The sequence below is a fragment of the Branchiostoma floridae genome, chromosome 10, assembly GCF_000003815.2.
Source record: "Branchiostoma floridae strain S238N-H82 chromosome 10, Bfl_VNyyK, whole genome shotgun sequence".
Lineage (NCBI taxonomy): Eukaryota > Metazoa > Chordata > Leptocardii > Amphioxiformes > Branchiostomatidae > Branchiostoma > Branchiostoma floridae.
Window position 1 is genome coordinate 5,402,232 of NC_049988.1, and position 26,326 is coordinate 5,428,557.

General features: G+C 39.3%; 1 protein-coding gene and 1 long non-coding RNA gene across 3 annotated transcripts in view; both read left to right on the forward strand.

The window, feature by feature from the left end:
• Positions 1-3,370, forward strand: part of LOC118424691 (transcriptional repressor NF-X1-like) — a 39,220-nt gene extending 35,850 nt beyond the window's left edge. Inside the window, 4 exon segments of the mRNA XM_035833372.1 lie at positions 48-71; positions 73-194; positions 843-956; positions 2,311-3,370. Of these exon segments, the coding sequence (XP_035689265.1) occupies positions 48-71; positions 73-194; positions 843-956; positions 2,311-2,407 (357 nt within the window). The 3' untranslated portion in view covers positions 2,408-3,370.
• A 3,732-nt stretch (positions 3,371-7,102) lies between these two features.
• Positions 7,103-26,326, forward strand: part of LOC118425157 — a 33,276-nt gene continuing 14,052 nt past the window's right edge. The window contains exons 1-2 of one of the 2 annotated variants that reach the window (XR_004832274.1): positions 7,103-7,988; positions 9,002-9,106. This is a non-coding gene — a long non-coding RNA (uncharacterized LOC118425157). The remainder of the gene's footprint in view (positions 7,989-9,001; positions 9,107-26,326) is intronic. The other variant, XR_004832275.1, reaches the window with a different exon arrangement.

Consider the following 26,326-nt stretch of genomic DNA (forward strand, 5'->3'; position numbering starts at 1 on the left):
AGGAATCATTTCCATGTTGAAAATCACTTTTTTTTAACTTTTCTTAGTCGAAGCAAAAGAGTCGTAGCCACCGCTTTTCCGCCCATGAAGCGGGAAGATCGCAGAGTGATCCATGAACTGTCGGAGTTCTATGGTATTGAAGTGATGAGCTACGATGTGGAACCCAAGCGGAACTGTGTGGCCACAGCTTACAGGTGGGAACTTTCCAATGAGCTACATGTATGCATGCATTACAACCTATATTATTATTAATGAAATTTATCCTGCATTCTGTCCTGGTATGATTTGGACTTTCTTATTATGATCAAAAGTGTGGAGAAGTTTTAGCATAAGGTCACAGTGTAAACTTTATGGATGACATCCTGTGCAGAGTCTCCAAATTTAATGAGATGGGGTGAAAAAAAAAAACAATATGCCTTGGGTAAAAAAACATAATAGCTAGATTTTCAAAAGATGAGTTACAGACGTTTTCAAAGATAATTGTAAATTGGTTTTTAATTTTGTGGCCAACACTGTATCTAAATACATGACTGTCACAGTGTAGTGTCACTGCTACAAGAACAATCAAATTTTTTTTTTTCCATTTCGATACTTCCATGCCATATTCATCATCTCTGGAGGGGAAAAATTATCTTTTTTTGTGTCAAAATCAGGTAAAAATAGAGTGCGCTGCTGTCATCCATAGAATTACTTGCTGTGGCTTAAGGAATACTTCTACTTGTTTTCTATTTTTGTTTGGATCCATGACAGTCTCTATTGTATTTGAATTTAATACAATAGGTGAAAAAAAACAAATGGCAAGTTGGAGATATACATGATGTAACCCTCCATGTTTGTTGCAGGGATCGATGCTGGCTACCAGCTGCATCCTTGGTAAGTGTGGTGGAGCGGGAATCAAACCCCAAACCTCCCCCACCCATACCTCACCATATCACTGACAAAGGAGCAATAGGAAAGTAAGTATCTTCTTCGAGGAGGAACAATCAGAATAAGAGTGTTTTTGGTAAGATGTTATCAACAGCTCATAAAATGTATCCTGCAGTAAAAAGCAATGTGTCATAATGTTCTTTAATGAAATGAAATTCCTGCAAACTTTTTGTGCGCACAAAGATCTAGATATGTTTATTTTTATGTGATGACAATTTTTTTCCTTATGCTCAGGCGGTATTTGGTAGTTGACTTCTTTATTCAGGTTTTAACAAAACAATACACTGTGGGCACTAGGCAGCGAGGCTGGTATCGTGGCCACAGACATATTAATATACAATACAAAATGAACATGACATTGTGTATATGCAAGTAATGGAATAAAACAGTTTTTACAATAAAAGCAGGTAAAGCTAACACATCTGCATGACTAGCTAAAGATTTACTGGACAGAGGTATGACTGGAAGTAAATCTTTTGGTTGATATCATGTACACACACAGTGCTTCTGAAAGCTGTCTATTGGTCACTTTTGCCCAAAGAACAGACAAATCTTAAATTTGGTACCTGACAAACAAGTCTTGATGCTGAAAGAACTGTGAAACGTTATGCCTGTACTGTCATTATGTACTTGAATATTAATGAGGCGCCTTATATGGTACCTTTGGACAACATGAAGACATTTCTCTGATTAGCTGTTAATAGTCAGTTATTAGCCACGCCCCTAATGCCATTTTTTTAGGCTGGAAAGGTAGGGTTGATATTGTAAGGCATTGCTGTGAGAGTCAACCCTGTGTGGGAGGGTGGCCTAAGGCCTAAGTTGACCTCTCAAGGGAAATAGCAAAAGCTATTTTTGACAAAAGGTTCCACCTTGGTCCCACTCACCCACGCAAGGCTCCCCTTATATGGCATCTCAAGCCTTTTGATATTATTCTTAAAACGTAGGTAAATGCTTTGAATCTTTCCCTTTTCAGGTTAATGATATTCATCTTTTTCATTGCTGCTTGCCAGATGGCTGAAGATACATGTTTTGCTATTTGCTTAAACTATGATATTTTAACAAGGAAAACAAATAAATATCAATGAAAATTGATAAATTTCATTACAATTGTCATTATGGTAGTATTACTGAAAAAAAGAAAATCACCATAATGATTGCTATATGCTTGTTAATGACACAGTGGTGTTAAACAGTGAAAATGTAACATGCAGTTGCCAAACCAGAATGGTCATGGTTATATTAGGTGGTGATCATTTTAGTTTTGAAATTGTGAAGTTTCCAGGGACCGAGAAAAAGTGGTTGCCTGGGAAAGATGGTCACCTAAGCAGGTTTGATGCAGGATAATGTTAGTTGCTGATATGATTTTTTTCTTGTACATTTCAGGTCTTCTCAACACACAGTTATCCCAGCAAAGAATGCCTGGAGAGGTCCCAGCAAAGAGCCTGATGTAGAGGTTATAGATTACTTCGACATGGACTAGGAAAGTTAAAAAAGGAGGTTTTGTTTGTCTACTGTTGTTGAGGCATCAGAAAGAATGTGCATCTGGCACTCTGTAGTTCTATATCCATCACCAGGGGCTCCTGGATTACCTCTATGGACTATTTTTTTTTGGTCCCCTTTTCGTGACCTTTATAAAAGCTTAATTTTAGAGACAGGGATTTTATTTGCCTATACTGTGCAGCCATTGACCAGCTTACAGCCAATCAGAGAATCGCCTAAATGTTTTCTTTAGGTAAAGATGCAAAAGCCACTGGCATTCAAGCTACTAACTAGTCATATTATGCCTAACATTGCCTTTAAAAAAAGTTGCTAAATGATTTTGACGGTGAGGCTATGGGACCGGTGAGGTGAGGTGATGTCATGCAAGATTTCTGGAGTCTTCAACAGGACAGTTCAATACTGTTTTGGGGCAATTGGTGATGTTCTCACCAGCAATCTTGCACATAACACACACAATGTTACACTTTCATTGGAATTTGAGCTAATGTTTTCCTCAAAATGTCCTTACAAAGTTTGACATTGTTGGCAGAAATTGATCTGGAACCCTGGTAAAGTATAGGAACTGTTACAGCATACAACGTTCAATGGACCTTTTTGTTTCCAAGCTTGTTTCTTTGGTTCCAAATGTAAACTTAAACGCAATCCATAGTATGCTATTCTGGCCTGTTGTAGAGAGAGAAGAAGACCTATGACAAACTAGTCAAGCTGAGAAAAAACAGCAGCTTCATGATTTTGTTGATTGTATTCTTATTATTGTTGAATATGAAGGTTGTATACGACTATGCCCAACTGTAATTTGATACACTAAAGCAAGGAACCCAAACATAGGAATGCAATCTACATGACAAGAAATGCTTCTATGAACAATTCATGACAATATTACTCTGACCGGTGGGGTGAGGTGATTACTCTGAAAACTCATATAAACTATTGTGTACAGATCTGTCTCGTGCGTCTTCTGCTTTTTCAGTTTCATCTTTTTACCAGGAGCTTTCCAAAGAATTATTATGGTTTTCACTCAATACTTGTCAACTCTTCAACATAATTTGTTGGGTCATTGGCCTTACTGAAACCTGGCTCAATGATTCCACTTCATGTTTTTATAATGAACCGAATTTTGTTTCTTTACACAACAAAAGAAATAGGAGGAGTATATATCTTTAACTTAATACATCAAATTTTTTAGTTCATTGAACAAAAGGAACGTTGTATCCAATCAGAAAAAGACAGGCATTGGTTGAATCCCTTTTTATAGAAATACCACAATTGTCCCATGCAATGGGAAAAATGAGTTACATTAGGTTGCATGTATAGACCACCAAATACTGATATTAAAGAAAACCTTATTATAACAGCAGCTTTAAATGTAGTTAACAAAAAAGGCTAAATTTGTTACATACTTGGTGACTGTGATAAAGATATTTTCAAACATGAAAGCCACAGTGACTCTTAAAGCAGAGGTTCTGAATAAAACGTATTTGTGCACATTCTGCCCATTCGAGAATTACGAATCCACTAAGCCTTCCATATTAACGAGTCATCATCATCGGTCGACGTGATCACACATGTTCGCACATGTTTACACACGACGGGGTGATACCGCCCCTTACGGGGTGACATACCCTTTCGCTGGCTAATTACAAGACGGGGATGCGCCAGGTCTCCCGTCTGGGTGAATGATGTAAATCACCGTGTGGCTGATACGGTATGGAGGTTCGCCAGGCCTACAACCGGGTGATTTGAAGTGAATCACCAACTCCGGACAGAGGGGTTTGCTCCAACCACACCGCACCATCGCACGTGTGGGGGTTCTTTAACGTGCATGGGGTGTGACTCTCCCCATACACGGGACCTCCATTTAACGTCCTATCCGAGGGACGACTCATTTTTCACTTGAGTAAAGTGAGGAAAGTCGTGTAAAGTGCCTTTCCCAAGGGCACAAGACCGGCAACACGGCAGTCGGATTCGAACCGGCGACCTCTCGGTTACGGGCCGAATACACTACCACTGTGCTACGCGGCCCCACATTAACGAGTAGATCAACTTCATTCATATGTAGACATATATAAGATTTCTCCTTTTCTATATAGACAGCATCATGACAAACTCTGAGAAATCCTCATTCAGCAGATCTTCTTGTTACAGACATCAGACCACTAACCAGTATTTTACATAATGTCTAGAATCCAGTAAAAACAGCAGATCAATGACACAGCTACAGAAATGTACAAATAAAAGGCATAAGAAATTACATTATACTTAGAATAAACGATACAGTGTAAAAATAATTGTAAGAATTACTTAGCATTGTTATGTGTGTAATGGAGGAATATATGGAAGGTCGTTAGTTGTGGATAATCTGAAATGAGGACGAGACTGTTCCAAAGTCGGGATGTGTACGGAATAAAACTGTTTATAAATATTAGTTCTGCTTCAGGGGATGTGAAAATGTACCGAGTTGCGTAGGCGGACCTGGAGCCGGGTTTGAGCTTGTCTTGTTGACGGAATGAGTGGTTGGAGGTGGGATGGGACGGAGCCGGTGATAAGTTTGTACAAGGGCATGATGAGGGTTAGGCGATGGTGGTCTCGCCTGGTGGAGAGCCTGACCCACCCAAGCTCTTACAGTATATCAGAGTACGGCCTCCTTGGCGCTGCGCGTGTAATAACAAGGCGGCCTGCGTGGTACTGAACATGCTCATGTATCTTGGAGGTGGCAGTACTCAAAAGGATGGAGGTATAGTCCAGCCAAGGCCGCACCAGGGTGAGGTAAGCCAGTTCCAGCGCTTCCTGTGATAACATTCCTCCTAGTGTCCAGAGATATCCGAGAACTTTCCTGGCTTTTGCTAGATGTAGTCTGCGCATGCTCAGTCCAGCCAGAAGCCTGATATAAGGTGACACCAAGATGCTAGTAGAATGGAACCTGTTCGATGAGCTGGCCTGAGATGTAGATAAGAAGCAGAAGAAGGTAGTACCACTCATATGACTTTACATTTTTCTGGATGCAGTTCAAGGCCCCATACATTAAACCAGTCGGAAACAAGTATCTAAAGAAAATTAGGAATATGTGTAGCATAATACTAAGGCAAACACTTCTTACCATAATTTTGTCAGATTTTCAATAACGTTACTCATTTTGAAAAAAATGCTTCCCTTTTAAAGCTATGTCAACAAAAAAAGAACCCGGAGAACCACAACAAAGGCTGGTTTACAAAGTCCTCTAATATGAAAAGCTCTACAGGAAGTATTCAAAGAACCCCACACCAAATTTACATCAATACAAAACTTCTAGAAATGGTTTGATCCGTACGTCTAAGAGGCAATTAAAAATACTATCATTATAGGTTTACAACTGCAACAAATGACATACGTAATACTTGGAAACTTATAAATGAACATCTTAAGAGTGACGTAATTATATTTTATGTTGGTTGTATTGTTTTCTGTGGTGTGTGGCATGGTGTTTATATCGCATACAGAACACATCACATTGACTTGTACTAAATGCTTACATAAAAGTAAGATATATATAAATATCAGCTTCTCAGAAGAACGACACCAGTCTGAACACATCCCGTATGAGTATGAAATGTAAGGAGTAAACAGGTGACGCTGTAGGGAATGGCAACGGCCTCGGCCATGAAGTTTTAATTAGATATTATTTGAAAATGAAAAACCTTTACGCCTCACGCCATTACCATAAATGCCTTGAAAAATAATAAAATGTAGTAAAGTGCGTAGTACAAGTAAATGTAGTTAAGAGCTCGTAACGTTACGCTTGGCAACATTAGGATTGGCTTTGGCACTGGCGCTTCTGTCACTGTTCCTGCCCTCTATATACGAACTGTTAGGTGGTTGATTTCTGTTGCTACTACGTTGCCGTTTGAGTAAATACGTACCGTTATAGCATTTACATAAAGCTGGGGTCACACCTGCGTATATATTTAAGTCCTTATGAGGCGCGCATGGGAGTATTTGCCTCCACCAAGCTCCACAGGTCGTTGTAAAAATAATAGAAATTGGACAAACGTAAACAGGTAACATGTCAGACGAGTAAGCTGGGTCGCTAACCATATTTCTCGGTCAGCTAACTCATCTTGCATGTTATGTATCTATATTTGTCCAATTTGTACTATTTTGTGCCGCGACCTGTGGAGCCTGGTAGAGACTAAGAGCGTCATACGCACCTCAAACGGACTTGAATATATACGCATGTGTGACCCCACCTTAAGGCACATGTAAGACAAGGAGTTGTCGTTTTGTGACGCATAACAGGTTTATCTTGCTTCCACAAGGTACAGGACAGAATTGTTTGATGTCACTTTCGATAACAAAACGTTTTAGAATAGTGACTGTAACAAACGTTCCAAATGCACCACTGTTCAAATTTCAATGCTTTATTCGTTTTCTATACAACCCGGCGTATTTTACGACTGCTTTGTACTATGCACATAATCTCCAAGCAGATCAATGAGTGGCCAATTTACTCCTCTGTCGGCTAAACTCCTTCCCCAGTTTATGATACTATCTTATCCTACGCAAGATCTGCTTGGAGATTACTATTTACAGTAACGTTATGTATATGTTGTAAGATTTATAAGTCTTCACCACTGGATATAAGCATATGATTCACAGTATGGTTCATAACCTTTTTCTTTAAAAATTGATGCAGGTGCGGATATCATTCATATAACCACCTTAACATTGCTAAAGGCAAGGAACACATCGCAAACAAAATGCGGTTACGCGCCATTCTGAGACTAAGATTGCAACAACGCATCTCGAACCTTATCCATTCCCTGTATTGTCTACTGTGGTTCGCTGAGCACCGTGCGGTGGTTGGGCATTGTAAACAACTGCCTTGTTCCTGTTTTCTTTTATTCATCACATGCCTAAGATACGACAATGACGTGGAAACGGCCTGCAAACACAACAGTGAACATTACCTGTTCAGAACATCCACGCCCAACTGTAGTCTCGATACAAACAATGTGGTATGAAATGAGAAGTGAAACTATCGAATTCGTCATGCTGTGTTGTGTTACCGAAACAGGTTCTGTTTTTCTCGTTGGTGATATTTTTTCCTGCAATTGCAAATGGATATTGGTATATCTTTAAAACAAAACAGAATGCTTCATGAAAGCTTCACATTTTCCGATCAGAAACACCCAGAGCATCGCATGCAACAGACTAAGTCATTTGCTGAACAAGCACATTGACAGAGACATATTTGCCCTGCGATATTGGAAGCTCGCTTGTGTAGCAAAGCAAATATTAGCCACTGCAAAAGGTTCCCCAGCGGAAATTTAACTTCTCCTTTTTCAATAAATGTCTGTGTCGACATAAAAGCAGTGCAAACAATGGAGGAGTATCAATCCAAAAGGAGACAAGGAAATCGCCGCTTTGGGCCATTAGGAAGGTAAATAGAGCCTTTCTAGTGGAGCGCCGCTTGCAGACGGCAGGTGGTACAAGCCGGGCGGGTTCACATGACGCACGGTCTCACCTGTTACCGCGCCGGGCAGCGCACCTACACACCGACAACTCTGCCTCTTCTGCCAGACATGGTAAGTACGGAGATATAATTTCCATGTCGGAGACTTCATATTTCTTGTTATTTTGTAAAAGAAAATGTGTCGATTTATTCGTACATTTCCTCCGGACAAACAGACAGACCGACACCGCTTGTTTAGTTCAATCTGCCGAACAAAAACTGAATGCAACAGTAAAATAGCAATGGCGGCCAGTTATGACATAATTGTTTTCTTTCTGAATCCATGCTTACGAATAAGGTTTTAATCCCAGAATCTCCGCGATACTATCTTAAATCTGGAGCCTAAATCAGATTTAAGAATTCCTTTCTTATCTTTCACTGATGAGTTTTGTCGTTCAGTAGAAAATTCGAGTTGATCATGCGACAGGAACCAATCCTGGTGCGGCAAGGTACACATTCGAGACGAAAGTTTGGTTTACAGTCAGTTTACCCCAGAACATGTCTATGCTACATGTATATACCCTACAGTTATCGTAAATAGCGTATTGAATGTAACCTGATGAGCCACGATAGTATGTGTTCACGTACATTTGTAGGACTACTCTAGCTACCATTCTTGACTACATCCAAATATAACGTTATTTATATTGACAAACAGATGAGCTGACACATTTCGGTCCCTGTGTGCGAGATTTTAACGACGAATCCGGAAATAATCTGAAATACAATATGCTTAGTATTTGTTCTGACATCGTAGCATTTGCAAGTATTTCAAAAACAGAAATATCCCCTGGAATGTGAGCTTTTTAAGTCCCAAGAGTTCAGCCTCGAATAAACTTGGGGACTATTGCACTATTTCTGGGGTAAGTTCCGTTTAATGCGTGACGTCATTTTGTCGGTTAACGTCGGCAATCTTCGCTTGTGTTCAAAAAGTGGAAATACAAGGGGTGATCAGTAGGTTTGCGGCCTCATTCAGAAATGAGGTGTAAACTCAAATTTCCGGGACTTTTCTGCATCAATCTTAATTTTTTTGACAAAAATTCACATCATTATGGTCAATACTTGTGAATTACGTCAACACTGTAGGCGCCATCCAGTAACGTTTAGTGAGGATTGAGGAAGATAGAAGAGACATGAACAACTGAGCTGCGACCTGAGGTGTGCGGGTCAACTTGTTCTGCTGAAAGTAAGGTACTCACTTCTTCTTTTTTTGTATCAAGATGTCTTCGTAGATGTCACTAAACGGTGCATGACACACATAAGCCCTGATCACAGTCCATCCTTGTGTTACTCCTCCGTACATGCATCTACTGGTTTCAAAATGACGTCGACAGAAAATTTAAGACCTGAATGAATTGAAATTTGGTGGATACTGACATAATACTTTTTAATAATACTTCATACTGATATATAACTATGCCCCGAAACTTTAGCTGTACACCTTACCTCTGGTGATGCCCAGAACTTAGTAATCGTCGTACCTGAAAGCCATATTTCCTCTGGTGCTGTGAAATGTAATAAAAAAAAAAGTCGGTAAATACTTACCAGTTGTTGCGAGTTGAAGTCTAAAAGGTGACTACGAAATCTTTTTATACATGTGGTAACTAAAAGTAGAAGAAAACGTCACGCTTACAAAAGACCTTGCTGTCACATAGCCATAGTGGACGATGAACTTATTTTGGGTGTTTTGGTTCCAGTAAGTGTTGGGATAAGTGTTGAGCATTTTGTGCCACTAGCATAGGTGATGTGTGGTGTTCTCATGGATGAAATCATCGACGAATAATGACTAAACTGGCTGATATTGAGAGTTTCTATGTGGAAAGTAAAATGTTTTAAAGTAAGCAGCAAATGGTTAAGAAATACTAATCTAAGAGCGCTGTACAATTGTAGCCGTTGTGTCCAGAAGTTATGCCGTCGTGAATGCTATATGCATATTTTTCTATTTTATCCATGGCAAACCAATTCCCTGCTGCATTACCTTACACGGCTCATTGAATGGTATTTAGTGCCGTGAACAAAAGAGTTCTTTATACAGGATTTCTAATGGCGAGGCAGCTATTGTCCAAGGTCCGGAAAGATGTTGGCGTTTTGAGAAAAAGTGTGCTCAAAAAGTAACTATTCACTACTCGCAGACATACGTTTCGGTCTCATTTACCACGTAAGTACCAGTAAGGAAGGCATGTTATTGTCATCCATGCATCCTGCCCTTACCTCTTATGTTGTAAAGGTAATAGCGTACGGCCTTTGTGCCTTTCTTGGTATCGAACGATCATAGAAGATAAAAGTACGCCTCCGCTACCAATTACGTGGATCAGGCTTTGACTGAACTTCTGTGGGGAGAACGCTGTTTGACATGGGCATGCTTCATTTTCCTTCAGACTCGCCGCCTCGCCAGGAATATTCCGCATCAAACCCGAGTTCGGAAACCTCAAACAAAGATCTACTCCTTTAGTCTAATTCTATCTTACATGGCAACACTAATTTTATAAATTACCTTCAAATAGTCATGATATATGAATGCCGATGTTACATTTTAACAAACTTAAGTTACACTTGTCACACGTATGAAATCCCCGTCATCCACCACTAAAATGATGGCACTTTTGCCTTAAGCATGTCAGCTATACCCTTTTGGCATAATTGGTACCTGATAATGTTCCACCTGCCCTAAATTATAAATGGCACATGCCTCTAAGTCCTACTATGGAAACCGCTGGGAATATCATGTTGTACAATTTTCTAAACTACCAACATGTCTAAGTCATGGAAATCCACAACGAAAACAATACCTCCTTTTGGCAATGATAGGCCAGGAATCAGGGAGATATCCGTAGAATGTTAATTTAGTTCTGCGGACATTACATTACATCATGAATAACATTTGTATGTGCAAAATATTCAGTAAAATGCAGTAAAACGTAATCATCGTTGCATGCCAATTATTCGAAACAGGGATTCATTAGGGTCAAATGATGCATGTGAGTGATCAATGAAGAGAAGGTGAGATTCTATAGAGTCGATAAATAAAGCTTTATAGTTAAATCAGCAATAATCTTGAAGTTTAACATTACACATTGCATTGCTTTATTATGTGCTAAATAAGAAAACATAATTTAAACAGATAATGCAGACACGGACATTGATTCTTATATTTTCCTTGTACCAGGCTTCCATAGCCGGGAGGCACCAGCCATTTGGGTAGCCTGATTTTTGCACCTAGGCTCTGTCCCAGCTGAAGGACATTCGTCAATGAATATCAAAACCTTCTCTATTCAATTCCCATTTAAGGGCGTTTCTTCAAACTTTATAAAAGAACGACTTCTTCATTTGCATAACGAAAGCCGTTCTATCGTTGTTTTTAAACCAATTTGTAAAAGGCACTTTTGAACACATAGGCCTCTTAAAAAGAGTGTTTTATACACATAGGCCTCTTAAAAAGAGTGTTTTATATACTCAGAATGTTTCAGTGTTTGGCTGTAATCGGAGAAGTTGTAAATATTTGTGTAGGAAATTATAGTTGGATCTCCATGATATTTAGTGGATGGGTAGTGGCCGCAGAAAGGAAAGTTCGATAATGAGCCTCCTAACGACGAGTTGTGGTACTGCTGCTGAGGTTCAATTTTTTTAGTTTACTTTTTTGTAAGTGATATAAGTTTATGATTTTTAAGTAGTGGATAGCTCTAGGGAATGAGTGTAAATAGTGTAAGTTTTACCTCCCTAGCAGCTTGTTGAGAACTACAGTGGGAATTTGTGTTGGATACTGCAATGAAAAGAAGCCTGCTGGCCGATTTGAGCTTCTCGTGAATAAGTTCAGTTCAGTTCAGACAGAGACCAATTTCCTTGGTGGCGTGAATAAATAAAGGTTTAAACAAACAAACAAACAAATACTTTGGACGAGAATAGCTCAAGCATAGGTTGATGGATTTTACTGTGTTTGAAAGGTAGATAGTTTAGGTGATAGTTTACATAATAACATGTGTTTTTTAATGCAAGACTCTGACAGTGATGTGCCCGTGAGGCTCCCCAGGCTGCCCTGAGCCTGACCCCAGGCGTCTGGAACGTCCAGAAGTGACATCATACGATGGGGATCAGTCCATTTTTACCTTCACCAAGAAGGTTATGTTTTGAAAACCGTTTGTATTTATCTATGTTTGTATGTTTAAGACCAGCATAACTCAAGAACGCCTATATGGGCTGTATTGATATACGGTTTGTGGGTAGGTTTTGGTGAGACCTAGAAACAATCATGTTATTGCAGCGGAAATTCCGGGTTTGATATTTTGAGTTCTGGACATGATGCGGCTATGATTTTTGAGTGGTAGGCAGCTCTTTATGCCGAGAGTAATGGTATAGCTGCTTGTTTTGGAACTAGCTGCAGGACAGGTTTAGTGTCAGACTTTGACAAGGAATAACTCAAGAAGGGGTTGACGAGTTTTGGTAGGCAGATAGCTTAAGTGATGCCCCATATGATTACATCTCAACTATTCAAATTGCAATCTAATTTGCATGATTGATTACGAAATTGTCTAAACACGCTCAGTTCAATCATAGGACCATTGCAACATGTGACATTTGTGACTGAGAAAGAGAAGAATATTTATAGATAGATAGATATCATGAAAAATAAAGACCTAATTTGCATAATTGATGAGAAAATGCCATGTGTTAATGTCATTGTGGTAAATGACTGGAACTTCTTACTTGTAGCATTTGGAAGTTATGTACACGTGAAAATCGTTGAACATTAATTATGCAAATGAGCTCCTCGTTTGCATACATTATCAGAAAAGGCGATAAAACTCTTCTTAGCATAGATTGTGTACGTCTGTTGTTTGGTGGAGGAGATGATCAAATGATATAACTAGAATTCCACGAAACACATACCTTCGCCAAACAATCGAGGCTTATTATGGCCCTTATCAAAGATTTTAAGGTTCTAAACATGTATTAGGTACTTACGGTGAAGAGGTATTTTCCCCCTTATTTTGTTCATCCTTACTTGGCATGGAAAAGTGAAAGCGTGGTGGTTTGGCTTTGTTTATGAATAGGCTTTAATCACTTTGACCCTGGAAGTCAGTTGCAAATGGGATGGACAAAGGGTAATTTTCAACTGCTATATGCGCAGCTTCATGCAGCCGTTTACTTCTGGTAGTTACTTAATACATTAATGAGACCTCAAACAGGAACAACTGTTTTTCCTGGTGATAATGAGACTGGGAAAAAGATTAGTGGCCCTTCTCACCCGCAAACAAATAAACATTGTGGCAGGCAAAATAACAAAACCTAGGGCAAATCTGTCATCAAGTGCAGCCATCTGCCAAACAGCCGCTACGCAAAAGCTAAGAGTTATCAAAAAAATAGGTCAACATCTGAGGTTAAATTGGTACATTCCTATTCTACATTAATTGCTTAAATGATGCCCAGATTTAAAAACAATACATTTCAGGATTTTAATCATCATCATCATCATCATGGCAGGGTGTTGTCGCTCTCTTTGAGGAACCCCTCCCTTGAACTGTTCCAGACTCTTCTGGATTTTAATCATGACCTAACATATGTTCATACCAAAAGTTATACAAAATAACCAACCCCTGCTACAACTTCGAGTTATACTACAAAAATGTAACAACAAGACTTAGTGCAGATAACAGAATAATGATGTTTATTACGACTTGTATTGCCAATAGCAACATCGATGACGTCATGCACATCTAAGAAACGAGTTAGGCTCCGCCATATTATATCCACCACCTTGAATTTTTAAAACTACTTTTTTGGCAACAAATAATCACAAAGGGCAAGGGAAATAGATTAAATTCATTCATTTAGATGTTTTTTAATGAAAAAATACCAGGTAGTTACAAATTTTAAGGGATAATTAGCTCGTTATTCTTGATCTGGCTATACGGTCCGCCATCTTGGATTTTGGGCTGATGACGTCATCAAATTAGCATAATTCATGCATATATAATAATGAAAGATATGCTAAATAATATAAGATTTTATTTATGTAACAAAATACCAGTAATATAGCAAATAAATGTAAAAAAAATACATTGTTAGAACCAAAAATAGTGATTTTTGGCAAAACTGCCTGTCAGCAAACGGTTGCCATGGCAACACGAAAAAATGGAAAATTTGTCAAACTGCCTAAATTGTTGCCAACAATATTCTAGGAAAACTCACCAAATTTGGTGGCTTTAGCGTAAGGCGTTCTGGCGTTATAGGACATCGAAGTTGGCGCGGGCCTCAAAAGCCCCCCCCCCCGGTCTGAATAGGGTTAAAATACTGTACCTTCCACATTTTAACACCAGCTTTGACCCTCCGCTGCAGTACCACAACTTGTCGCCAGAACGCCCAATATCGAACTTGACCCTCATTTCCCTTAAATAACTACCAAATATAGTGCAATTCGATTCACACCGTCAAAAGTTATCTTGTCCGCAAATACACACACGCACACACTCACCCCGCTGCACTCACGACAAAAAGTGCCAGAAGTACCGTTTTCGTAAAAACCTTGGTATACGCAACCGCTACTCAAAAACCAAATATCGTGACATTCCATTCACAGCTGCTCAAGTTATCTGAGATTGACCTATAACAGTTATATGTGGACATACAAAAACTTTCTGCCCAAAACATAACCTTCTTGGCGAAGGTAATGAGAATGAGAACCTTATTTGCATTATTAATGATAAACACAATTAATGCTGCAGTTGTGAAAGAATCATTTAGCGAAGGTGTGGGGTCGTGGAACTCTAGCCTTGCTTATGGTAATAATCACTTTGCCATCATAGGTACCGTACCTCCGTATACAAGCATGCATGGGGCCCCCGGGCACATGGAGAAACTCTGCATTGGCTGGATCTGATTCCTGTCACCTTTCTGGGACCTTTTTTTTTTTTTCACCAATAATTCCGAACTTCCGTATAGTGTATCCGTCGTACCTAATATTCAATTGCCAATAGTTGCTGAAATTGCGGAAGAAATGACCTGTGGCAAACACACTAACATGCTGCAAACATTTTCAAAGTTTCTACTTATTAAGTATCTACATAGACCTCAACGCAGGTCATATAGCAAAACCTTTGGTTAACTATTTAGTTTTACCACATTTTGTGGAAGGATTGACATAACAGGTGACTTTCACCTTTATAAGATGTCAACCCGGAGACCAGACTGTAAGGTTTGACCCACTCACATAAGGAGTACCCCTACTCTTTTTGACAAGTGTTGTGGGTTCTTTAACGTGCTTGTGGTGTGCCTCTCCTCAAACCGAAGGATGGCCCTACCCGAACCTAGGTACTCAAGTACACCTGAGCGAAGTGAGGAAAGTCGTGTTCCTTTCCCAACGTCACCGCATCGGGGCACAACAGCGGTTTTGAACCCTAGACCCCTGGGGTTTGCTGTTGGGCCAAACACCTTACAGATTGCGCCACACGATGCCACATTTTTTCTAGAACAAGTGAAGTAAATATGCGGTCTACAGTTCCATAACTGGACTTTGTCACTTACTGATAAGTTGTTCTAGATGTAATATTGGCTATGCATATTTTCCAGTGACATTCTGCTATTCTTTCAAAATGCTATTTTGTCAGATTTTGTTTGAAGTCAATACACATCAAAATACATTTCGAAAGCTTGCTTTGCTAGTTAACGTTATATCTATATGTAAAATATAACACCCGCTGATTTACTAAAATCTCTTAGGTGAAAAATGTTCTACTTTTCTTTGTGATGACGAAGACAGTGATGATACAACCCTATCTATGATGATGGTGATGAAATGTTCATTTCCTCACGTCTCTTCAATCTTAAGCTAAGGGCATTACCCGCCGTACGTGCAAATACGTGTTGTCTACGTGCCAAAACGTGGGCAATCTTTTGGGATCCTTAAGTGCATGGGAAGTACCGTCCCGTACGAACTCGTAGGGAATCCGACGGATTTGGATCACGCAGACACGCCGTAGAACTTAATGTGCAGGCAGAACTTTGTGTGCCATCTGGCTGCGGATTCGCCCCCGTACGTGCCAGTACGGGCGACGCGCCTGCCCTGTACAGCCTGAACGTTTTCATAAATACGTGGCGGACGTGGCCTCCCCCAAAAACGTACGGACAAATTGCACGTGCGGTGGTTTGTGCCCTTAGCTTAACTGTCTCCATGTCTCAGCGTGCCACATCCCTGCCCAGACAGGCCGAGCCTGGCGAGCAAAGCTGTGTCTAAACTTAACGTTTTGTTCGTTCGGCTCGCGTTATCTTGGCATGGGCTATCGTAGCAATGGAGGTAAGGGACACTGTATGATGGTGCACTAGTTCTGTTTAATTTAGAGATTTCATTGTATCTAAATCTGTGAATGAACTGTTCCATGCCCTATTTTTGCATATTTAAGTTATTGCCCTGCAGACCAAATAACAGAGGTGGGAAAGACATGAGAAAGTGCTGAAACACACGCTGACTTCACTCCTTTAGAGTCAAGTAATGACGAGATAACCAAAGTAAATGCAGTGTAAATGCAATTGTAAGACGATTTCCTTTTCTGTTGAATTCATAGCACGTGGAATTAGTGACTGTGTGCCCTACAAGAACAACAATTTAAAACAAACTTTCCACGAATCCGTACCTTCGCCATGATAACTAGTTTATTGATTGTGCTTGTCATCAATTATACAAATAAGTTCCTCATTTGATAAATTGATAATCTCCTTCACCCGGATAACACACGTACATATGTTCAGAAAAATACTGTAATCAAATTTTCTTATGATATAAGCAAATGAGGTCCTCATTTGCATAATGCATGCTCAATAATGTTTACCTGTACATTACTTCCAATATCACAAGTAAGAAATTCCGGTAATGTACCAAAGTGTTTTTTGCACTTTCTTGATATTTATCCATCAACATCCTTCTTTTTCTCACTTACAAATATCACATATCGCATTAGTCTCAAAATTATAATGATCCGTTCATCCCTTCTTGAGTTATCATTCTTCAAAGTGAAACATTAAACCGGCTCCTGCAGTTTTAAAAAAAACGACAGTAGCCCCAAACAAACACCACTTACTCAATGCTCAAGAGCTATCTACCACTTAAAGACCCACCCACGCACCAAATATCAACACAAGGCATCCTGGAGTTATGCTAGGCAACTAGACACACTCGTACACATAAACGCTACCGAAATCATAACCTTCTGGCGAAGGTAGAAATAAAAATGAGAATAACCGTTGTAAAAATGTTGAAAGTGAAAAGGGACAAGAGGACTAGGGCCTTTCCTCAAACTATAAATCACCCTCAAAAAAGACTTTCATTTTTTTGCAAGACTTTCTAGCGAGGGCAGGTCAACGACAATTACTACGGTGTGAATAGCCCGAATGAGTGGCGGGCCATTCTCACCCTGTTTATCATGCAAATGTCATAAACACACACCAAGCAGGCACTGTGCGGGAGTTCACACAAACAGTTCATCTATATAACATCCCTGTTCTATTTATAACGGTTACAAAAGTTTACTTGATGACCAAAAGGTGAAGAGACTAGAGAGATCTTTACGACTTGAGATTTTGAAATGATGGACCTGCAACAATATGTCTCGTATTATCACGCGCTTTGTCACTTGAGTTGTATTAGCACACATATATACATAGTAATGTATCGTGGCGTAGTGGATTAACGAGTAGACTTTTTAAACTTATGGTCTCGGGTTCGAATCCAAGTTGGTGTACTTTTTTTTCGATAATATATATTTCACTATTTTTCACTTATACGGTCGTTCATATTGAAATTTTGCTTTTATAATGGTTTGTTTCTTGTGTTCATTTCATAATAACCTTCTTGATACTATCTATTTGCGCTATCACAGTGTGTATTCATTGAAATATATTGAAGTGATACTGGTAGTTTATTGTCGAAACATTACAGATCTGGCGGTGTAGTCTTCGCAACTCGTCTGTAGAAGGAAACAAATGGAAGAGAGACCTTGCAGACAATCCTAGTACTTAAATGGGCACAATATACAGTCTTCATACATACCTTGTAACGTTATTTGTATTTCGAAGATTGAACGTAAAATAAACATGGTTCGCAGTTCTAACGCAGTTCAAACTCAGTACAAGGTAAAATGCGACTTTACTGCATTATGAAATATAACGTTCGACTCCAAATAACTAGCAAACTATTAAAAGAAAGCTCGACGAAAATCGTTAATCAACAGACAATAGGTGTGAACTATTTATCCTACTTTGCATGTGAAGGATTCGTGTCCTCACTAGAAATCTACTGGTTGTGTTTTAGTAATGCACAGCAGTGGAAACTCAATTTTTTATATCTCGTGTTCTGGACATGCTGTGATCATGAGTTTTGAGTGGAAGATAGCCCACGGAGCAGAGAGTATGTGCTGTGAGTTTGGGCTCCCTAGCAGCTTTTTTGGTACTGCAGGCGCCGGTTTCCTTTCAAACTTTGGACGAGAATAACTCTACAACGTGTTGACGGATCTGCATGATTTTTGGTATGTAGATAGAATGAGTGTTGACTTACATAATGGAATACTAATTATGTAAATCAACAGCTAATCTGCATAATTAATGAGGAAAGTTTATAAATCCACTACATTCCATGATAGGACTTTAAAACTTGTCACATATGTAGCTGAGAAAGAGAGAAATGTCAATACATATTTATCATACAAATGATGACCTCATTTGCATACTTAATGAGAAAATATGAACGTGTTGATGGATTGTCATGATTTTTGGCATTGTAAATAGCCTAAGCAAAGAATTATATAATGTGATATTTATTATGCAAATTAACAGCTAATTTGCATAATTGATTAGCTAAAGTTTATAAATCCGCTGCATTCCATTATAGTACTTTCAAAGTTGTCACATATGTAACTGAGAAAGAGAGTAAGGGGTGTATTTAAAGACTTTGAAAGGGAATAAGTCAAGAATGGATCAAATGATCATCACGATTTTTGGTATGCTGATAGCTTAAGTAATGCTTGATACAATTTGATATCAATAAATTGTAACTTGGGATCTTATTTGCATGATCAATGCCGAAATTTTATAAACCAACTCCAAGCATATAATTATAAAATAAAATGAGTAACGCATTTGTCTACAGACATCATTCTACATAACAAACCTGGTTTATTTGGCAAAGGTATGTGTTCGTGGAACTCTAGTCTTGTTATGCTCATTGTCTGTAAATGTAGGTAATTATTTTCTCTCTTGCAGTTACCATTCGGCAACAATTAATACTAAGTCATTATCATAGTAACACTGCAGTCTATGGGAATGAATAGTTGGTAGATGGAAAAGACATATGAGACCTTGTTGTGCGTTTGTTATGTGTATATTTATTTATTTCACATCAAGCTTTGACAGCGGATCTCAAAGGAGGAAGGGTGATTATAGTAGTGATGGCAATTAAGGGAACATGACCCGCCAGTTCCTTGTTGTATATAGTGTCATAACTCCAACCTAATAAAACCACCGAGTGAGCAAAGTGACATCATATACACCGAGAAACAGGCAGGGCATTGACGCTTCTAATAGGGGTCGCCTGCAAAAGAACTTGTACATACTGCACGCCAAACATGGTGGAAGACGAAACACATTTTATTCCCTTCGTGAAACGAAGGGTTTGTAGTCAGTGCCGTTTTGATGTCAGGTGGTCGTTTGTCAGCTTGATAACTAGGGAACGCGTGGATGGATGGTTTTAATATTTGGTATGTGGGTAGGATTAGACATGACGAAGGAATGGAAGGAATTGCGTTACGGCAGGGCGCTCTAGCGGCGTGTTATGGTACTGCAGCGGAACTTCCGGTTTTGCTATTTTTTGTTTGGGACTTGTTGGGACTTGTTTGGGTGATGATTTGTAAGTGGTAGGTAGCTGTGTAAAAGCATAGTAAGGTGTGTAAGTTTTGGCCACCTAAGGGTTTCGCAGGGGCGTTGAAAGTAATTCTTGTTTTAGGTTTTGAGAAGGAATAATGCAAGAAGGGGTTGATGGATGTTAATGACTGTAGGTATGCTGACAGCTTACGTAATGATGTACATAATTGTATACTTTTTATGCAAATTAGGTGGTAATTTGCATGATACAATAGGTATGTGTAGAAACCTTATATATGGCGTGTCTGTGAACAGTTCAGCTACGTAAGACCATGACAGATTGATCTGATTTTTGGTATGTGGGTAGCTGTTGAGAAGGAGAAGAAACGTACGAGGCGTTTTTTTTTTGTCTAGTGGCTTCTGACGGTTTTGCAGGGGATGTTTGTACTTGAAAAATAGTGTTTAGTGTGCTTAGTGTGGCGATTACGCAATAGTGGTTTATATTTAGGAGTTACGTCATTCAGTTGTGCATGGGCCCCGTCCCCACAGATAGTGACCCCAAAAGTCATAGTTGCGCAATAGAGGACAGCACGACTTATATATACCAGACGATTACAAGATAATGGTACTATAGGGACAGTACATTATACATGATGGCGTGTAAATGTTTCCTATAAGATTTGATAATCTGTAGATTAAGGGCAATGAATAAGGGCAATGATGATATTGTTTACAGGGGCCTACATGTATATTATACGCTTTAAAAGGGTTGTACATGTAACAGTTACTACCGGTACAATACATTGTTGACCAAAGCAGGGTTTGTTTTTCACAGTAACTTGTAGTCATTGATGAGATTGTTTATAGGTATTGTACATTAGACATATAGGATGCACAATGTAGTGGACTGCATTGTGAAACAAAGAAATACATCATCATTGTTGCAAGCAACAAGTCGGCAATAATGATCTGTAAAGGGGGCTGTACAAAGAAAAATTATAATTTATAATATCACTTTGTAGAAACGCCCATGCAATGTATCAAGTCGTCAATATTGACAATATTGATCCGTCAACCCTTCCCTTGTTATTACCATCTAAAGGGATGATTCGATTGCGTACGCGCGGAAAACTTGCTGTCAATTCCGGGATTTTTTACCAATCGGACATACTAGTACACAACTCAGTTAGGCTAATATTTCTCTCTTTGTTAGTTAGAGTCCATTCCAAGTCATCGTGCGGATGTTTGTTGTCATTGTTTAGAAATGATTTTAAAGTTTTGTAATTATATGTCTAGAATCGACATTTGATACCATTTTCTACCATTTTTTGTAACATTTTGTAAATGGGTCAGTGGGCTGAGAAGATAGCAATTCACACATCCTTGCAAAGTATGGTTGGGTGTCAATGCAACAATGGCCCACCACAAAGGATCCACCAGTGCCCAGCAGTGAAATCTAAAAGTATACAGAGGCAACAGCAGAGCTTACTTTTATGGGGGCAATTAACTGATTTAAACATTTGGCAAAGTTTACAAATATTTGTAAGTGTGAAAGAATCACACAGAGGTTTCACAATTATTCTAAAGAAATATTTTGTACAGTTACTTTCAAAATGTTTCTAAACTATTCAAATGAATTCAAATAGATGAATATTTTCTTAGTCAATTTTAAAAAAATCAATTATTGTGGCTTAGATATTCTTTTATTCAACATAATTCAGACTTTATCACCTAAAAACCTCATGCATATGGTGACCTGGAATTGACTAATGTGTCTTATCTTTGAGAATCTGCTATTATGAAATGAAGTAGGCGTATAATTTGGGTACCTACTGGCTGGCAAAATATATAATATAAGCTGTCCTCATTACTTATGCAAATTAGCCCCTGATTTGCATGATAAAAATTGATTATGTAAGGCATCTCCAAAGCTATCTCACTCACTCGCTCGCTCACGGCCCATGACAAAAGCTATCTGCATTCCAAATACCATGACAATCTGTCACCGGAAACTATTCCACTTCAAAGGGATGATGCAGCTACATATAGGCGCGAAAAAAAGGTGTAGAATTCCGAGACTTTTTGCCAATCGAACGTATCATTTTCTGTAAGGCTAGCCCCTGAGATGTCTATAAAACCCTCGCCCATTTCACGAAGGTTGAGTTCTACGAACGCTTGTTTCAAATTGTTCCTTCTACGATCACGAAAAAACGAGCTTTTTATAGAGGTTTCTAAATTCCTCTAAAATTTCCCCGTGTTTACAGACAAAAAGAAAACTACCCTCCTCTTAACATCACAGAACCCACACATCATAGAAAAGTTGGGTCCTTCGTCTTCCACTACCTCGTGAAAAGAAGTCGAACCCAACAAATTACAGTTTGGGGTTAGCTTTTAGACTAGAATAGACATCATCCTCATCATAATCTGCGGGGCAAAGACTATGCACAATGACTCTCCATAGCACTCGATCTTTCAAAGCTGCTCCCAGGTCCTCATTGCCAATCGCGGTGTGTATGGAAATGTTTGCTGGGTACGTAGGTAAGCTTTCTCGAGTGGGTCTTTCCCCTCGGCCTCCTGAGAAGGAGTGAAGAGATCACTTCTTCGCTTGCGAACCTGCGAACTGGACACGCCTCTGCCTGGGACTATGGGACACTCGGGGAAGATTACCACGCTCGGGGAAAGTTTTCCTCCAGACTCTTAGGTGGGTTGACAGCATTTGGAACTTGGGCTTTACTCAAGTGTCAAAAAGTTTGTTTCTAATAGACAAGGGTACGTCGACCTTGCCTAGTTTTCGATGTTCCCAAAGATAGCTTTCTTGTCCCTACTGTACAATAATTTGCTGATCGTATTGAAAATGTCCGCAAAGTTGACGACAATGGCTAAATAACAATAGACTGTCACCATTTCAACGTGAGTGTTTGTAGATGACCACGATCACCTCCTTTAGTGAAAACAATACATTTAGCTGTCATGTTTGACAGTCTTTTTGTCTATTCAAAGAAGATTGCAGATCTTGCTTGAAATCAGAAAAAAAGGTATCTGCATACCATAGACAAGAGATTCGCGGACTGTACATTATTTTCAGTAGGATTCTTCACACATACATTTGAAAGGGGCGAGGGAAACAGGCGTAACTCCTTTGCTTTCCTCACCCCGTTTAAAATCCAATGAATTCAGATAAGAAACTGATCATCTCTATATACCCGAGGTCTGTTTCCAAACGTAACCCGATAAGTGTTAATGCTCATCTTGTGGTGTGGAACATTGTGAGATTATTCTACGCCTTAATTGTCGTTTTTATTCAATGTCTATACAAATCTGTAATTGTGACGATAATTTTCATCCAAACTGATGAATTTTGACAACGCGCCCAGAGAATACAAATCTGTGAAGACGACTGAGGGCTCATCCAGGGACAACGTGACGCGGCAAAAGTCACTCAATAGTGCAGAAATACTCCAGGAAATTCCGGCGTTCTGCGTGAGCTGACCTATTTACACTTGCCACTCCAGGCACCGAGGTGGCTAACTAATTGTCGATATCTAACTCGAACTCATTGACCTATGACCAACGGAGCAATCTCGGGGATACCTCTTGTACAATCCCGGCAATAAAAGGCTTGAAGGGATCATGAGTTGGAGCCGATTGGATTTATTTGGAAACTTTGGTAGCATACCGTATGAGTCGGGAAAAGTGGCCTGACAACACTGAGAAAATCCTCGCAAAATCGGCCGACTTAAGTTATCGGAAATAGAGTATTTTAAAACCCGGATGAATTGGGGGAAATATAAGCTTGGCTGACAAGCTTAAAGGCCTAGGTTGGCAACACGTCTGATGTAAACGTATCAAAGTAACGTACTTAGCCAAACGCTGGGAATGAAACCAAAGGTAACACCAGTTTATGTCACAATTCTAAACTGGAGTTCCACGACGCCAAACCTTTGCCAAATAATCTGACCATTTACCCCTATTTATATTGATTATATGAATAAAGTCCTGATTTGCATGCATTATATCTGCTGATGAGTTATAATATCTGTGTTGCTAAACGTTTTTCGTGATCTAGTTTTACTGGGCCATGTCTAAACAGAGACGGTGGGCGCCAGAGACTGCCTGCAACTTATGATCCACCACGTACAATATCCCCTACAGCACACGACTCTGGAAAAGTCTTCCTAGGGAAGTAAAGGAAGCTACATCTTACAGCCAGTTCAAAAAGAAGTGCAGGGCTCACATGCTGTCTTCCCGTCAACACCAGAAGTTCCGCAGACTTGGAAATCGCCAGAGCAACATCCTTGCTACCAGACTACGTCTTGGCTGACTTTCTACTTCACTGTCCTCGGCACACGGCTGCACGACAAACGCTAGCTGCTGCAGTGCACCGCTTTGTTGGCAAGTCTCTCTCAACCGGAGCCCTCCTTAATGGTTCTCCAGGTCATAACGTTGCTACAAACCAAAAACCAGATGCTTTGCATTCATTTTTATCATCAACAAATCGATTCACAGCACCTTTCATCTGCTCCTCCTAGCCTCTTGTAACCTATGTAGCCTAACTTAATGCTGTTTTGTAGATTCTAAAGACATGTATAGCCTAGTGTAGCCTAGTAGCCCATATTTGCTTCTCATTACTTAGATTTCGACCTCTGACCTCCCATAGAATGTTATTCACGTCCAAGCTTCCATAGTATTTTATTTCGCATCTCTCTAATACCATTATGTATATACCGTTTTATGTAAATTTGTCTTGTACCGTTGTAATTTTGTGTTATTTGTAGACCTATGCAATCAGCTGTGCTGCCTATAGGTCTGTGTAATGTACCGTTGCATTTTGAATAAATAAACTTATGATCCATTGCTCATTGAGTCACCTGTTCTATCTGCTTAACGTGACGTCACGGCAGCAGTGGATTGTTCATTCCTTGACAACGACTTGTGCTGTTCAGTTGAAAATTTCGGTGAGTCCAATTTTTGTGTTGGAAATTACAGTTAAACTAGTTCAAGAATAATAGTATATCATTATGATATATGCAAATGATGTCCTCATTTGCATAATTTGTGTTCAGTTGAAGTTCCCGTCTTTCACCGTCTTTTAATGAAACAGACAAGGTTTATAAAATTTCCTCCTCATCATATTATCATATCTGATTTGCATAGCTAACATTAAACCATCTGAAGCATCACTTAAACTATCAACATACGAAAGTCGTCAACCGCATCGTGAGTTATTCCTTTTCAAAGTCTGACACTAAACCGACCCCCACATGACCGAAAAAGCCGCTAGGGGGCCCAACCCTACGCCGCCTACCCTCGGCCCAAAGGCTTACAAACTAACATAGCATGGTAAAGCTAAGGAGCTCGAGGTATCAGAACCCAACATACTAAATACCACTACAATCCATCTACACATTCTCACATACACACCCACACACGCTACCGAAAACATAAAATTACCTATTTTTGGCCAAGGTAAAATGAGGCGGTGCCGGGTGCTGTTCGTCGAGCCGTCACCGCCTCCCTTGAGTGCTACAAACAGTAATGATCTTACTACGTTCTTTATTTGAAAGCAATTCAATCTATGGATATAGATTGGATATTTACTTTTGGACTCTTCTTCAGCGTTACTAGAATAAACAAGAGTTAGGAGACCTCATACCTGCATGAAATATTCAGTTTTTGTAAATTTCTTGTTTTATCTTGTCTCAGTGATTATACAAATGTGGTTAAATATGCAAATATGGCTGTAAATTTATTCTAAATGATGGTTTCTCTACCAAACTGATAGAATACATTGTGCATGTGAAAGTCTGTTCCTTTAGCAGAATTCCATTTTATAATGAATTATACAAATGACTATCACATTTACACCATTATCTATGCATGGTAATGTACACCTTTAACTAACTAAATTACACATGTCACATATATGAAATGAAAGTATCATTTACCAAGGAATCATGGAATAGTCACATTAACTATACAAACCCTAATTTGCATAGTTGGTACCTGTAAATGTCCCCATCTGCCATAATGTTACACGTCATTTTAAGTCCTATTATGGAAAGAACATTGGAATTATAGATAATAAAGTTCACAAATGCCAGAGCAAGCAACTTGAGGGCCAAAATTGACTTTGACTTCCCAACACCTATCCACATACAATGTACTCTATAATCACAATTAGTATGAAGGTTCTTAATTTTCACTGACAAACACACAAACAGACACACCCCTCTTGGTAAATGGCATGGCCCATAATGATGGCCCACTCAGATGTAACCTGACCTTTATGAAGAGAACAGAAATCTCCCTATGGAGAGTATCTATGCGCCTCTGGAGTCACTTCTGTTAATGATTAAAACCAAGCAGAAGTGCGGAGATGCCCCAATTAACACAAAAGTCAACCTGCAGTACCAAGTTCAAAGTCAAGGAGGCCCAAAATCAAACCTGACCGTCTGACCTACACTCTTAACCAATCTACCAAATACCATAGCAATAGCACGCTGCATACTGGAGATATATCTGCGGAAACGTACCAAAACACACAAAGCACGAACCTCAAACTATACCTGC